General features: G+C 52.0%; 1 protein-coding gene across 1 annotated transcript in view; it reads right to left on the bottom strand.

Moving 5' to 3' along the window:
• LOC134537225 (adenylate kinase isoenzyme 5) overlaps positions 1-16,738 on the bottom strand; it is a 55,690-nt gene that overhangs the window by 14,451 nt on the left and 24,501 nt on the right. The window contains exons 2-5 of the mRNA XM_063377490.1: positions 10,222-10,398; positions 9,049-9,159; positions 6,860-7,005; positions 4,163-4,345 (exon numbers count right to left, since the gene is read on the bottom strand). Of these exons, the coding sequence (XP_063233560.1) occupies positions 4,163-4,345; positions 6,860-7,005; positions 9,049-9,159; positions 10,222-10,398 (617 nt within the window). The remainder of the gene's footprint in view (positions 1-4,162; positions 4,346-6,859; positions 7,006-9,048; positions 9,160-10,221; positions 10,399-16,738) is intronic.

Here is a 16,738-nt window from a genome sequence, read left to right as displayed (position 1 = left end):
GCTCCAGCAAATTTAATTTATTTGCATTATAAATTATTACATAATTTGGTTTTTAATAAATAATTAAAAATGATAAATTAGAATAAACTTTCAGCATATTTATTTATCATCATTATTATTAAACATTTAACTCTAATATTTTTCTAAATCAATAATTAATCTTGTAAACGTGTTTATATTAACATTGACTAATGAGTAATAATTTAATTCACTTTTGTTACAATAAATTTCAAAATATTTCAGCATCGTAAATCATAATGAAGTAAAATTTATAACGTGCGTACATAATAAGTAAACGCACCGCTTTTTGTTGGGAAAATATGTAATTGTAGGGAACTAAGTTTTTTAAGCAAACATATAATTAATTACCTTTAGCGACTTGACGTGCAAACGAATAATCCTCTGTACATGCTTGAATAGCAAAATTAAATAATAAATTAATGTTACAAATTTTCATGACTACAACGTACCTCCAAAACTGTTCTCTTTGTACAGAAAAAAACTTTTAAAATTATTTTCATGTTAAAAATAATAACTCTGAAATTCAAGTCATATAAGATAATATAAACATTGTCACTTTAAAAACTTAATTACCAATATCTCTATAAGCTTCCGTTAGTGTCTCTTGGTTAGGGCAGTATGTTAAAAATCGGTTGAGATACGATATAGCAAAAAATATCGTAACCATACGATTATGGACACATGGTGTTAGGTAATATGTACCTGTATTGGATAATAAGCATTACATATTTGTAATATACGTTATACATCAATATCTAATAATACCATCCATATTAACAATATTAATTATACACGAAGCACATAATTGATTTTGGTGGCATTAGGTCATGGGCATTAAGCAGTATATAAATGTAGGTTCTGGCGATGGGTTCTCGGTGAGGGGTCAGTGAAGGATTCTGCAACCTTGAATGATGTCTCGGTTTCTCCGAAGTCACGTTCGTTATCTAGAACTACAAAACTCCTCGTTTGCCCAAAATATACCCAAAATGTCCCACAATTACCCTATTTCCAAAGAAAAATTTTTTTTAGGAGAGATATTTCTGTCTTTGAAAAAATTCCAGAAGGGCTCTTTACTAATATGTGGACAGTTTTCAATTCAGATGCATAATTTACCCTAAAGAAGGTCTCCCTAACGTGTATTCTTGACTTGGACCCGGCTGTCATCTTGATCCACCATATTGCATCCACCATATTTATCCAAATCATTGCAACTTGACTAAGAATTCGTGGAAACATCCCCACTTGAATCTACGAAGTCCGTTCAGTCTATTTCAGTAAGTGAATGTGACTGTTTCAACAGTGAATTTCAGTAATTGTCCGATGTCAGGTTCATAGTGAAGTCGGTCCAATAGCAAGAGAGTACACAGTTGCCTGTACCAGTCCGGGCAGCATGGCCTACTCACCACGTGCAGCATGCCGCGCTGCTCGAAGTAGTCTCGCCAGTACCAGTCCGGGCAGCAGGGCCTACTCACCACGTGCAGCATGCCGCGCTGCTCGAAGTAGTCTCACCAGTACCAGTCCGGGCAGCAGGGCCTACTCACCACGTGCAGCATGCCGCGCTGGTCGAAGTAGTCTCACCAGTACCAGTCCGGGCAGCAGGGCCTACTCACCACGTGCAGCATGCCGCGCTGCTCGAAGTAGTCTCACCAGTACCAGTCCGGGCAGCATGGCCTACTCACCACGTGCAGCATGCCGCGCTGGTCGAAGTAGTCTCACCAGTACCAGTCCGGGCAGCATGGCCTACTCACCACGTGCAGCATGCCGCGCTGGTCGAAGTAGTCTCACCAGTACCAGTCCGGGCAGCATGGCCTACTCACCACGTGCAGCATGCCGCGCTGCTCGAAGTAGTCTCGCCAGTACCAGTCCAGGCAGCAGGGCCTACTCACCGCGTACAGCACGCCGCGCTGCTCGAAGTAGTCTCACCAGTACCAGTCCGGGCAGCATGGCCTACTCACCACGTGCAGCATGCCGCGCTGGTCGAAGTAGTCTCACCAGTACCAGTCCGGGCAGCATGGCCTACTCACCACGTGCAGCATGCCGCGCTGGTCGAAGTAGTCTCGCCAGTACCAGTCCAGGCAGCAGGGCCTACTCACCGCGTACAGCACGCCGCGCTGCTCGAAGTAGTCTCGCCAGTACCAGTCCGGGCAGCAGGGCCTACTCACCGCGTACAGCACGCCGCGCTGCTCGAAGTAGTCTCACCAGTACCAGTCCGGGCAGCAGGGCCTACTCACCACGTGCAGCACGCCGCGCTGCTCGAAGTAGTCTCACCAGTACCAGTCCGGGCAGCAGGGCCTACTCACCACGTGCAGCATGCCGCGCTGCTCGAAGTAGTCTCGCCAGTACCAGTCCAGGCAGCAGGGCCTACTCACCGCGTACAGCACGCCGCGCTGCTCGAAGTAGTCTCGCCAGTACCAGTCCAGGCAGCAGGGCCTACTCACCACGTGCAGCATGCCGCGCTGGTCGAAGTAGTCTCGCCAGTACCAGTCCAGGCAGCAGGGCCTACTCACCGCGTACAGCACGCCGCGCTGGTCGAAGTAGTCTCGCCAGTACCAGTCCAGGCAGCAGGGCCTACTCACCACGTGCAGCATGCCGCGCTGCTCGAAGTAGTCTCGCCAGTACCAGTCCAGGCAGCAGGGCCTACTCACCGCGTACAGCATGCCGCGCTGCTCGAAGTAGTCTCGCCAGTACCAGTCCGGGCAGCAGGGCCTACTCACCGTACAGCATGCCGCGCTGCTCGAAGTAGTCTCGCCAGTACCAGTCCAGGCAGCAGGGCCTACTCACCGCGTACAGCACGTCGCGTTGCTCGAAGTAGTCTCGCCAGTACCAGTCCAGGCAGCAGGGCCTACTCACCGCGTACAGCACGCCGCGTTGCTCGAAGTAGTCTCGCCAGTACCAGTCCAGGCAGCAGGGCCTACTCACCGTACAGCATGCCACGCTGCTCGAAGTAGTCTCGCCAGTACCAGTCCAGGCAGCAGGGCCTACTCACCGTACAGCATGCCACGCTGGTCGAAGTAGTCTCGCCAGTACCAGTCCGGGCAGCATGGCCTACTCACCACGTGCAGCATGCCGCGCTGGTCGAAGTAGTCTCGCCAGTACCAGTCCGGGCAGCAGGGCCTACTCACCGTACAGCATGCCACGCTGCTCGAAGTAGTCTCGCCAGTACCAGTCCGGGCAGCAGGGCCTACTCACCGCGTACAGCACGCCGCGCTGCTCGAAGTAGTCTCGCCAGTACCAGTCCAGGCAGCATGGCCTACTCACCGTACAGCATGCCACGCTGCTCGAAGTAGTCTCGCCAGTACCAGTCCGGGCAGCAGGGCCTACTCACCACGTGCAGCATGCCGCGCTGCTCGAAGTAGTCTCGCCAGTACCAGTCCGGGCAGCATGGCCTACTCACCGCGTACAGCATGCCACGCTGCTCGAAGTAGTCTCGCCAGTACCAGTCCAGGCAGCAGGGCCTACTCACCGTACAGCATGCCACGCTGCTCGAAGTAGTCTCGCCAGTACCAGTCCGGGCAGCAGGGCCTACTCACCGTACAGCATGCCACGCTGCTCGAAGTAGTCTCGCCAGTACCAGTCCGGGCAGCAGGGCCTACTCACCACGTGCAGCATGCCGCGCTGCTCGAAGTAGTCTCGCCAGTACCAGTCCGGGCAGCAGGGCCTACTCACCGTACAGCATGCCACGCTGCTCGAAGTAGTCTCGCCAGTACCAGTCCGGGCAGCAGGGCCTACTCACCGTACAGCATGCCACGCTGCTCGAAGTAGTCTCGCCAGTACCAGTCCGGGCAGCAGGGCCTACTCACCACGAGCAGCATGCTGCGCTGCTCGAAGTAGTCTCGCCAGTACCAGTCCAGGCAGCAGGGCCTACTCACCGTACAGCATGCCACGCTGCTCGAAGTAGTCTCGCCAGTACCAGTCCGGGCAGCATGGCCTACTCACCACGTGCAGCATGCCGCGCTGGTCGAAGTAGTCTCGCCAGTACCAGTCCGGGCAGCAGGGCCTACTCACCGTACAGCATGCCACGCTGCTCGAAGTAGTCTCGCCAGTACCAGTCTGGGCAGCAGGGCCTACTCACCGCGTACAGCACGCCGCGCTGCTCGAAGTAGTCTCGCCAGTACCAGTCCAGGCAGCAGGGCCTACTCACCGCGTACAGCATGCCGCGCTGGTCGAAGTAGTCGGCGACGGGCATCACGTTCTTGTAGAAGTTGCCGAGCTCCATGCGCGCGAGGCTCAGCACCACGTGACCTAGCTTGGCGCCGAACTCGATCTGGCGCTCCAGCACCTTCTGCCGCCAGCTGACCAGCACCACGCCGCTCACCACCTGGATCTGAGATACAACACCGTGCAATAAGCACATGTTACATTTCCTTAACATTCAACTATTTTCCCCCAAAGATATGCAACAGTGGCCATAATCACTCACTGCGCTCTTCATGGCCTCTACGTTGAGTCCTAGTCCGTGGAAATGATGGTCCCGACGATCCGGCATGATTTGCTGCAGCCATATTTAGGTTCTGTTTTGAAGGTGCGCCTTTTTGAATTATACGTTATTATCAACATTAAGTGTTAGAATCCATAACTTGACATTGCCCTTGAAGATGGTTGCAACAGACATACCCTAACATCGGACACCCTATAGTTTCCTGGGACGTGGTCTCAACCCAGAAGCCAAGAGGTATGAGTGCAGGAGTGATAACATGGATAATGTAAAACATATTTACTGTTTTTTTTCTTATAAATTCGTAACAATAAACTTCAAATTGATAGCTAAAAAAGGTTGGTCGGTTATGCAGAGCCTGGTGGGAACGTGACGAAAGAGCTGAAGCGTATTGTCACCACGCAGGTGATGCGACAGTTGACCGCCTGTTTGTTTGTGCTTGTGTCGCCTAGTAACCACGCATCGAGCGGTCGCTGGTCGCGCCTCTGGCGACAGCACAGAACAGCCACGCCACACAGAAGCGGAGCGGCTCCTCCCTGCTCGCCGGCACTTGAGACTACCACACGCTCACGACACAGCATGGCCACAGCTGCACACCACACTGCCTCCCAGTGGCCGGACAGGCAGCACCGCTGAAACTGCCTTTCTGCACCGTGGTTTCTGCACTTCTATAACATCTATGGATATGTCTCCCCTTTTATAGCTTAACCTTTCCGGAGTGGGTGGGTAGTAACCTACCGTTCCTCCTGCAACCATCTTGGGCGAGCTGGTTGTTCCACATTCTTGTAGTGGGTGGGGCGAGTAGTTTCCTCCTATTCTCGCTGAGATCCAAGGAAACTATAGTGTGTCCGATGTTAGGGCATGCCTGTTGCAACCATCTACAAGTTGTGGATTCTAACACTTAATGTTGATAATCATGTATAATTCAAAAAGGCGCACCTTCAAAATAGAACCTAAATATGGCTGCAGCAAATCATGCCGGATCGTCGGGACCATCATTTCCACGGACTAGGACTCAACGTAGAGGCCATGAAGAGCGCAGTGAGTGATTATGGCCACTGTTGCACGTCTTTAAAAAAGAAAGTTAAATCTTAAGGAAATGTAACATGTTATTATTGCTAATTCCATATAACGCATTTTCTTATATTTTTCATGATATGTTTTGGAACATTTCCAACAGCAACGTCGATATGGAGAGGCCAAACCATGCCAGCACATTTGCCGCGGTCCTGGATTATGCGCTCCCTGGGCCACTTGCTTTTGCGGGGCCCTAAAATTTTGGAAAGAGACCGTGCCAGAGCGCCGGGGGAAGAGGTATAGAATAACGTAAAATTTGAAAAATATCCCTTTAAAACAAATTTTTAAGACATCCTGGAACATAAATTATAAAACTGTGTTTAGTTTAACTAGAAAACCACTTGATGTGTTATATCTTTGGAGCGGTTTCGCTTTAAAAAACTGGGCAGAAATGTAAATTATCCTTGTCTCGATAAGCGAAGGGGTTACTCAATTGAAAACAAAAGATATAGTGTTACGGACGATCGCCTAGAACCTTGGCCACTTAAACACTGTGTTGCTGTCCAGGTTGCTTATAGCTTAGTGTCGAGCTGCATCACATAGACTGAAGTTATACAACACAAGGATATCTTCTAATACTTTATAGAACTAGGTTTGCATCCATTAATATCTAAAGGACCCCTTACGCCATCGACTAGTGTCTGATAATTAAAATTTAGTGTTTGTAACTCCAGTGCATTAATTTTAACTAATAAAAATACTTTTTATACTTGTGATGCCTCTTTAAAACATTGCCGCATGTACAGCGGATTCTTCGTTTGCACGTCAAGTCGCTAAAGGGATATGTTTGCTTAAAAGCTTAGTTCCCAACAATTACCTAAGATTGCATTAGCGTGAAATCGTGTTAAGGCCTGTCTACAAAGGTCTGATCCTGTGGGCGGTGTCTTTATCCTAATATGAATGACGTTACACTGTAGCACGGAAATCTGGCATGTCTATAATTTCAATGTCCAAATATACTGATTTATGAAGAAGTCACCAGGGCGCAGTAAAAATAGAGTGCCAAAATAGAGTTTTTAGATTGTGTTTGTTTATTGTTTTATACATTGTAAAAGATTACGTAGCTAATTTTCGAACATTCATTTTACTTATGAAATTTGTGTGAGGTCAAAATTATCAAGTCATTCCTTTCTGTTTAAGAACACATCTTTGAAACGATAACCGGTTATCGGAAATATCATGATCATTCTTTTTCTACTATGTTACCAAAGGACACAGATTGGGACAAAAAGTTCAAGTTGACCAAGGTATTCAGACCATTGCCAACACCACCCATGACGTCAGAGGGTCACGCGGACCAATGAACGAGCAGGGGTTTGTGCCGACCTTCTCGGAGTACTCGACGACGTCACGCATGCTGCGCGGGTAGCCGGACACCAGGTAGGTCTTAGCGGCGGGCGCCATCTTCATCTCCAGCATCAGCACCTCGGTCACCGTCTGGCTGGACAGCTGGGAGAAGTCCTTCATGTCCGCTGCAACACACACACACACACGGCTCAGTGTCTCTCCACTCTACCCTGACACACACAGCCCATGCCTAAACAAGATGGCTTATTTCAATCTCAACTCCTTGGAAATAAATAATGAATATTATCATGTGTTGCTCGTGATGGTATACTTCAGGAAAATGTATTTCCAAAATTCTGATTCCAAATTTTACTCCACAAAATACAATTTTTCAGGTACATTAAAAATTTTCTAGTTACATTATTAAGTTGTGTCTAAATAGTTTGTGCTCTATGGTGTACACCGAAACAAGGACAGCACTCGTGACATAAATCATGCATTGTAAAGAGAAATGCAGGCTGGAATCCAAGAACGAGACGCGCAATAGAAGCACCACAAAGCCTCGCTCTTATCCCGCCCGCTAACACAGGCACACCCCTGCCTTACTGTCGTTTGTGAAGTAAGCTATCTGTAAATATAAATTATGTGACTATAACTTTGAGAGATTGCAGAACATACATTATTGCGGTTCAAATGTTTTAAAAGTTAAGAAATGGACAAACACCATAACAAATTCAGATATTCCATCCATCAGTGTGATTTAATTAAGTTTTTTAAAATAACATTAAAATTAAAAATTTTGAGCTGGATCAGTCCCATAATAAAAGTTGATAAATCGACAGAATTTAAAACATAGTTGATGTATCTGTCCAACTTTATTTGATGGAGAAATTGAAAGCCATATTTGTTATCAAATATATTTAAAACTAAAAGTGTATGGTGCGACAGGGCGTGTAGAGATGAGTCTCAACATTTCGGAATCCACTTCTGACCGGACACTAATGACGGATGTGGACCGAGGTAAATGTCTTGCGCCATGTAGCGAGCAACTGGCTTTAGTTAAACATCTGGCACATGGCAAATGAATGTCATATTGTATATGTTTGAAACACACACAGTTATACGGTGTATCTATGACTATTGTAATCATAACAATAATAATAATTACCGGTTTATATAGAGCAATAGTGCAGTGCCTCATATTTTAACGAATAGTAAAATTATAATTATTTTCTTGTATGCATTTGTACTGTGTAGGGGCGTATTGTCACTAGACGAAAGGGCTTAAAGCTAAAATGGAGTCATGCTGTAATCACATCGCGCGATGGTTGCGATGAGATGGATGCGACGCGAATAAAATAATTTTCATCTCATCTGTGACGTCAGGGCGAAAAAAATTCGCGAACGCGACACACTTGCGATTAGAAAGTGTCTAATAATTGCATCACATCGCGGGGGCCGAGTTTCAGAATTTCCTTTTCAAGATAATGATGGTTAACTAGCATATTGGTTATGCGATCAATGTATTTTTGAGTTTTTGTTTAGGTACTGAAATATTTTGTAAAATATTCAATACATTTATCAATAAATTTTTTCAGGCTTAGTGTTAAATTTTGATCACATAGTTTTAATTTCTATCAAAGACACTTGTAAACATTAATGATGTAATATTTGTGGTGAAAACATGGTATCCTAAAACATTTTATAACTAGTTGTTTATTTGTGTTTATCGCACGGCCAGAGACCGCGTGTTCACGCTGTTGTGATCCAGCAATAATACTGCTGAAACAAGTGGAAGTCAGGTGTTGAGTGCAGAACAGCAAAGGCCCTGCTACTATAGGACGTGACGCTACGTGCTGCTCCCAACTCTGGAAGCTGATTGGACGTGACGTCACGCCGGCCTGGATTGATGCTACGAGCTATGACTCTGCGGTCGCGATGGCTAACTTTCATCTTCGGGTCCGTCGGCAGATCGACAGGGCGCGCGTGATTGGCTATTGCTATGTGACATCACAAATGGCGTACGGTAAATGAAATTTCTACTCGCAAGAAACAAAGTAGGCACGCTGAATATTTATTCTATGAAATAAAAAACATATAAACAATCGAAATATCTGTTGTTAAAACAAGATCACTCATGAACTTTGATTGGCCGAAGAATTAGCTTGCAAACAAAACATGACAGTAGCGTCCTATTGTAGCAGGGCCCGAGTGTGATGGTGCCTCACCATTACCGATGGCGTACTGCTGCAAGAGGTCCGTCATGTTGATGTGCGCGACGCCTCTCTTCTCGTGCATCAAGTTGTCGCAGTGCGTCACCTTGCCGCTGCCAGGTCCGCCTGCAAGCAGCGCGCTTCACTTGTTTCCTGTGCTAACAGCCAGGGGCGACCATGCCCGCAGTTATACTGACTACTGACACCGCGTGGACCGCTCTCTGTCCAGCTTGCACGACGCCCAGAACAGTTCGCATTGCAGAAACAGCTTCCAAGGACTGTGTTTCATGGAAGTGACTGGTTTTAACCACGTACATTCTAATTCATACTTATTTACCACCATCAAGTGTGCATAGAGGAATAGTTCAAACACAGGATTAATTTTCTTTGTTTGCGAAGTGTTGGGTAATTTCCTCACATCGCTCTGGGCTGGGTCGGGCGAGCGCTTTACTGAAGCTCAGTCACGTGACGCGGTGCTCGGTGGTTGGATCCCAGCCCACGGCATAGCTAACACTAAGCTGGTTTTATAAACTACGCAAGACGCAAAAACGTAGCACAAGAACATGGCTTTCCGACTTGCGTTTCCGCCTTCCGTATTTGAAGTGAGTGTTCCGAACACTTTTAACGACGCAGGCATTATGTGCTTAGAATGTTACAATATTGTGTTTATTATTGCATTGTTGAACCATACACTATGGATGAAAATAACACTTTACATTCAGATTATTGACAACATTTCATTTTTTTTAATGATAAACGTGAACTATTATTAGAAGCCCGGGAAAGAGAGTTGTTATCTACATTTGACAGTTTCAAGTTGTTGGGTTGGTTACGTCTTGCGACTTCCGTACTTTATTAACAACTGTGAGTTTCTTGCGAGGGTTGCGTATTGCTTTTTAGAACCGTTGCGTTCTTTGCGTACTTAATAAACGCGGCGTAATTCATGATCACAGAGTTGGTTGAACAAAAGAATCAACTCTCATAGCTTTAAGACTTCATGTACATGCCTCTGAGACGTAAAATCCTCGCATTTAACTCGTGCATTTAGACTTGAATACAAACTGAGTAGCAATACGAATTATTTAATATTAAAATTGTGTGCAGTGATTACAGTATGAGCTTTTGTTATTGGGCTGCATTTCAACTCCGCCTTCTCCTATCTCGCCTGAGAGGCGAAGACAGACTCACCCAGCACGAAGATGACGGGCACCTTGGGCGCCTCGAACTTGACCAGGCCGGCGCCGCCGAGACCCGGGGCTGCTCCGTTGGCGCGCGGAGATCCGGGGAAGCGCGTGTCGCCGTGCATCCAGGGGTCCCGCCCGTGCGGCTGCTGGCCTTCGAACACCTGCGAGCCATTCTGCTGGGCTGCGGGCACCCGAGTACACCTGCACTCTACCTGCGCTCACACTGCGCTCAACAACACTGCTGTCAACTCATCCACGGCACATTCTGCTGGGCTGCGGGCACCCGAGCACACCTGCACTCTACCTGCGCTACACTGCGCTCAACAACACTGCTCTCAACCCATCCACGGGACATTCTGCTGGGCTGCGGGCACCCGAGCACACCTGCACTCTACCTGCGCTCGCACTGCGCTCAACAACACTGCTCTCAACTCATCCACGGCACATTCTGCTGGGCTGCGGGCACCCGAGGAGACCAGCACTCTACCTGCGCTACACTGCGCTCAACAACACTGCTGTCAACTCATCCACGGCACATTCTGCTGGGCTGCGGGCACCCGAGCACACCTGCACTCTACCTGCGCTACACTGCGCTCAACAACACTGCTCTCAACTCATCCACGGCACATTCTGCTGGGCTGCGGGCACCCGAGCACACCTGCACTCTACCTGCGCTACACTGCGCTCAACAACACTGCTCTCAACTCATCCACGGCACATTCTGCTGGGCTGCGGGCACCCGAGCAAACCTGCACTCTACCTGCGCTACACTGCGCTCAACAACACTGCTGTCAACTCATCCACGGCACATTCTGCTGGGCTGCGGGCACCCGAGCACACCTGCACTCTACCTGCGCTACACTGCGCTCAACAACACTGCTCTCAACTCATCCACGGCACATTCTGCTGGGCTGCGGGCACCCGAGCACACCTGCACTCTACCTGCGCTACACTGCGCTCAACAACACTGCTCTCAACTCATCCACGGCACATTCTGCTGGGCTGCGGGCACCCGAGGAGACCAGCACTCTACCTGCGCTCACACTGCGCTCAACAACACTGCTCTCAACTCATCCACGGCACATTCTGCTGGGCTGCGGGCACCCGAGCACACCTGCACTCTACCTGCGCTACACTGCGCTCAACAACACTGCTCTCAACTCATCCACGGGACATTCTGCTGGGCTGCGGGCACCCGAGCACACCTGCACTCTACCTGCGCTCACACTGCGCTCAACAACACTGCTCTCAACTCATCCACGGCACATTCTGCTGGGCTGCGGGCACCCGAGCACACCTGCACTCTACCTGCGCTCACACTGCGCTCAACAACACTGCTCTCAACTCATCCACGGGACATTCTGCTGGGCTGCGGGCACCCGAGCACACCTGCACTCTACCTGCGCTCGCACTGCGCTCAACAACACTGCTCTCAACTCATACACGGGGCATTCTGCTGGGCTGCGGGCACCCGAGCACACCTGCACTCTACCTGCGCTACACTGCGAACAACAACACTGCTGTCAACTCATCCACGGCACATTCTGCTGGGCTGCGGGCACCCGAGCACACCTGCACTCTACCTGCGCTCACACTGCGCTCAACAACACTGCTGTCAACTCATCCACGGCACATTCTGCTGGGCTGCGGGCACCCGAGCACACCTGCACTCTACCTGCGCTCACACTGCGCTCAACAACACTGCTCTCAACTCATCCACGGCACATTCTGCTGGGCTGCGGGCACCCGAGCACACCTGCACTCTACCTGCGCTACACTGCGAACAACAACACTGCTGTCAACTCATCCAAGGCACATTCTGCTGGGCTGCGGGCACCCGAGGAGACCAGCACTCTACCTGCGCTACACTGCGCTCAACAACACTGCTCTCAACTCATCCACGGCACATTCTGCTGGGCTGCGGGCACCCGAGCACACCTGCACTCTACCTGCGCTCACACTGCGCTCAACAACACTGCTCTCAACTCATCCACGGGACATTCTGCTGGGCTGCGGGCACCCGAGCACACCTGCACTCTACCTGCGCTACACTGCGCTCAACAACACTGCTCTCAACTCATCCACGGCACATTCTGCTGGGCTGCGGGCACCCGAGCACACCTGCACTCTACCTGCGCTACACTGCGCTCAACAACACTGCTGTCAACTCATCCACGGGACATTCTGCTGGGCTGCGGGCACCCGAGCACACCTGCACTCTACCTGCGCTACACTGCGCTCAACAACACTGCTCTCAACTCATCCACGGCACATTCTGCTGGGCTGCGGGCACCCGAGCACACCTGCACTCTACCTGCGCTACACTGCGCTCAACAACACTGCTGTCAACTCATCCACGGGACATTCTGCTGGGCTGCGGGCACCCGATCACACCTGCACTCTACCTGCGCTCACACTGCGCTCAACAACACTGCTCTCAACTCATCCACGGTACATTCTGCTGGGCTGCGGGCACCCGAGCACACCTGCACTCTACCTGCGCTACACTGCGCTCAACAACACTGCTCTCAACTCATCCACGGCACATTCTGCTGGGCTGCGGGCACCCGAGCACACCTGCACTCTACCTGCGCTACACTGCGCTCAACAACACTGCTGTCAACTCATCCACGGGACATTCTGCTGGGCTGCGGGCACCCGATCACACCTGCACTCTACCTGCGCTCACACTGCGCTCAACAACACTGCTCTCAACTCATCCACGGTACATTCTGCTGGGCTGCGGGCACCCGAGCACACCTGCACTCTACCTGCGCTACACTGCGCTCAACAACACTGCTGTCAACTCATCCACGGCACATTCTGCTGGGCTGCGGGCACCCGAGGAGACCAGCACTCTACCTGCGCTCACACTGCGCTCAACAACACTGCTCTCAACTCATCCACGGTACATTCTGCTGGGCTGCGGGCACCCGAGCACACCTGCACTCTACCTGCGCTACACTGCGCTCAACAACACTGCTCTCAACTCATCCACGACACTTTCTGCTGGGCTGCGGGCACCCGAGCACACCTGCACTCTACCTGCGCTACACTGCGCTCAACAACACTGCTGTCAACTCATCCACGGCACATTCTGCTGGGCTGCGGGCACCCGAGGAGACCAGCACTCTACCTGCGCTCACACTGCGCTCAACAACACTGCTCTCAACTCATCCACGGTACATTCTGCTGGGCTGCGGGCACCCGAGCACACCTGCACTCTACCTGCGCTACACTGCGCTCAACAACACTGCTCTCAACTCATCCACGGCACATTCTGCTGGGCTGCGGGCACCCGAGCACACCTGCACTCTACCTGCGCTACACTGCGCTCAACAACACTGCTCTCAACTCATCCACGGCACATTCTGCTGGGCTGCGGGCACCCGAGCACACCTGCACTCTACCTGCGCTACACTGCGCTCAACAACACTGCTCTCAACTCATCCACGGTACATTCTGCTGGGCTGCGGGCACCCGAGCACACCTGCACTCTACCTGCGCTACACTGCGCTCAACAACACTGCTCTCAACTCATCCACGGTACATTCTGCTGGGCTGCGGGCACCCGAGCACACCTGCACTCTACCTGCGCTACACTGCGCTCAACAACACTGCTGTCAACTCATCCAAGGCACATTCTGCTGGGCTGCGGGCACCCGAGGAGACCAGCACTCTACCTGCGCTCACACTGCGCTCAACAACACTGCTCTCAACTCATCCATGGGGCATTCTGCTGGGCTGCGGGCACCCGAGCACACCTGAACTCTACCTGCGCTCACACTGCGCTCAACAACACTGCTGTCAACTCATCCAAGGCACATTCTGCTGGGCTGCGGGCACCCGAGCACACCTGCACTCTACCTGCGCTACACTGCGCTCAACAACACTGCTGTCAACTCATCCACGGTACATTCTGCTGGGCTGCGGGCACCCGAGGAGACCAGCACTCTACCTGCGCTCACACTGCGCTCAACAACACTGCTCTCAACTCATCCACGGGGCATTCTGCTGGGCTGCAAGCACCCGAGCACACCTGCACTCTACCTGCGCTCACACTGCGCTCAACAACACTGCTCTCAACTCATCCACGGGTCATTCTGCTGGGCTGCGGGCACCCGAGCACACCTGAACTCTACCTGCGCTCACACTGCGCTCAACAACACTGCTGTCAACTCATCCAAGGCACATTCTGCTGGGCTGCGGGCACCCGAGCACACCTGCACTCTACCTGCGCTACACTGCGCTCAACAACACTGCTCTCAACTCATCCACGGGACATTCTGCTGGGCTGCGGGCACCCGAGCACACCTGAACTCTACCTGCGCTACACTGCGCTCAACAACACTGCTCTCAACTCATCCACGGGGCATTCTGCTGGGCTGCGGGCACCCGAGCACACCTGCACTCTACCTGCGCTACACTGCGCTCAACAACACTGCTCTCAACTCATCCACGGGACATTCTGCTGGGCTGCGGGCACCCGAGCACACCTGCACTCTACCTGCGCTACACTGCGCTCAACAACACTGCTCTCAACTCATCCACGGCACATTCTGCTGGGCTGCGGGCACCCGACGAGACCAGCACTCTACCTGCGCTCACACTGCGCTCAACAACACTGCTCTCAACTCATCCACGGGGCATTCTGCTGGGCTGCGGGCACCCGAGCACACCTGCACTCTACCTGCGCTACACTGCGCTCAACAACACTGCTCTCAACTCATCCACGGCACATTCTGCTGGGCTGCGGGCACCCGACGAGACCAGCACTCTACCTGCGCTCACACTGCGCTCAACAACACTGCTCTCAACTCATCCACGGGGCATTCTGCTGGGCTGCGGGCACCCGAGCACACCTGCACTCTACCTGCGCTACACTGCGCTCAACAACACTGCTCTCAACTCATCCACGGGGCATTCTGCTGGGCTGCGGGCACCCGAGCACACCTGCACTCTACCTGCGCTACACTACGCTCAACAACACTGCTCTCAACTCATCCACGGGACATTCTGCTGGGCTGCGGGCACCCGAGCACACCTGCACTCTACCTGCGCTACACTGCGCTCAACAACACTGCTCTCAACTCATCCACGGCACATTCTGCTGGGCTGCGGGCACCCGACGAGACCAGCACTCTACCTGCGCTCACACTGCGCTCAACAACACTGCTCTCAACTCATCCACGGGACATTCTGCTGGGCTGCGGGCACCCGAGCACACCTGCACTCTACCTGCGCTACACTGCGCTCAACAACACTGCTCTCAACTCATCCACGGGACATTCTGCTGGGCTGCGGGCACCCGAGCACACCTGCACTCTACCTGCGCTCGCACTGCGCTCAACAACACTGCTCTCAACTCATCCACGGTACATTCTGCTGGGCTGCGGGCACCCGAGCACACCTGCACTCTACCTGCGCTCACACTGCGCTCAACAACACTGCTGTCAACTCATCCACGGCACATTCTGCTGGGCTGCGGGCACCCGAGCACACCTGCACTCTACCTGCGCTCACACTGCGCTCAACAACACTGCTCTCAACTCATCCACGGCACATTCTGCTGGGCTGCGGGCACCCGAGCACACCTGCACTCTACCTGCGCTCACACTGCGCTCAACAACACTGCTCTCAACTCATCCACTGCACATTCTGCTGGGCTGCGGGCACCCGAGCACACCTGCACTCTACCTGCGCTCACACTGCGCTCAACAACACTGCTCTCAACTCATCCACGGCACATTCTGCTGGGCTGCGGGCACCCGAGCACACCTGCACTCTACCTGCGCTCACACTGCGCTCAACAACACTGCTCTCAACTCATCCACGGCACATTCTGCTGGGCTGCGGGCACCCGAGCACACCTGCACTCTACCTGCGCTACACTGCGCTCAACAACACTGCTCTCAACTCATCCACTGCACATTCTGCTGGGCTGCGGGCACCCGAGCACACCTGCACTCTACCTGCGCTCACACTGCGCTCAACAACACTGCTCTCAACTCATCCAAGGCACATTCTGCTGGGCTGCGGGCACCCGAGCACACCTGCACTCTACCTGCGCTACACTGCGCTCAACAACACTGCTCTCAACTCATCCAAGGCACATTCTGCTGGGCTGCGGGCACCCGAGCACACCTGCACTCTACCTGCGCTCACACTGCGCTCAACAACACTGCTCTCAACTCATCCACTGCACATTCTGCTGGGCTGCGGGCACCCGAGCACACCTGCACTCTACCTGCGCTCACACTGCGCTCAACAACACTGCTCTCAACTCATCCACGGCACATTCTGCTGGGCTGCGGGCACCCGAGCACACCTGCACTCTACCTGCGCTCACACTGCGCTCAACAACACTGCTCTCAACTCATCCACGGCACATTCTGCTGGGCTGCGGGCACCCGAGCACACCTGCACTCTACCTGCGCTACACTGCGCTCAACAACACTGCTCTCAACTCATCCACTGCACATTCTGCTGGGCTGCGGGCACCCGAGCACACCTGCACTCTA

Source organism: Bacillus rossius, chromosome 12, assembly GCF_032445375.1.
Source record: "Bacillus rossius redtenbacheri isolate Brsri chromosome 12, Brsri_v3, whole genome shotgun sequence".
NCBI lineage: Eukaryota > Metazoa > Arthropoda > Insecta > Phasmatodea > Bacillidae > Bacillus > Bacillus rossius.
This window is presented reverse-complemented; position numbering and strand designations above follow the sequence as displayed.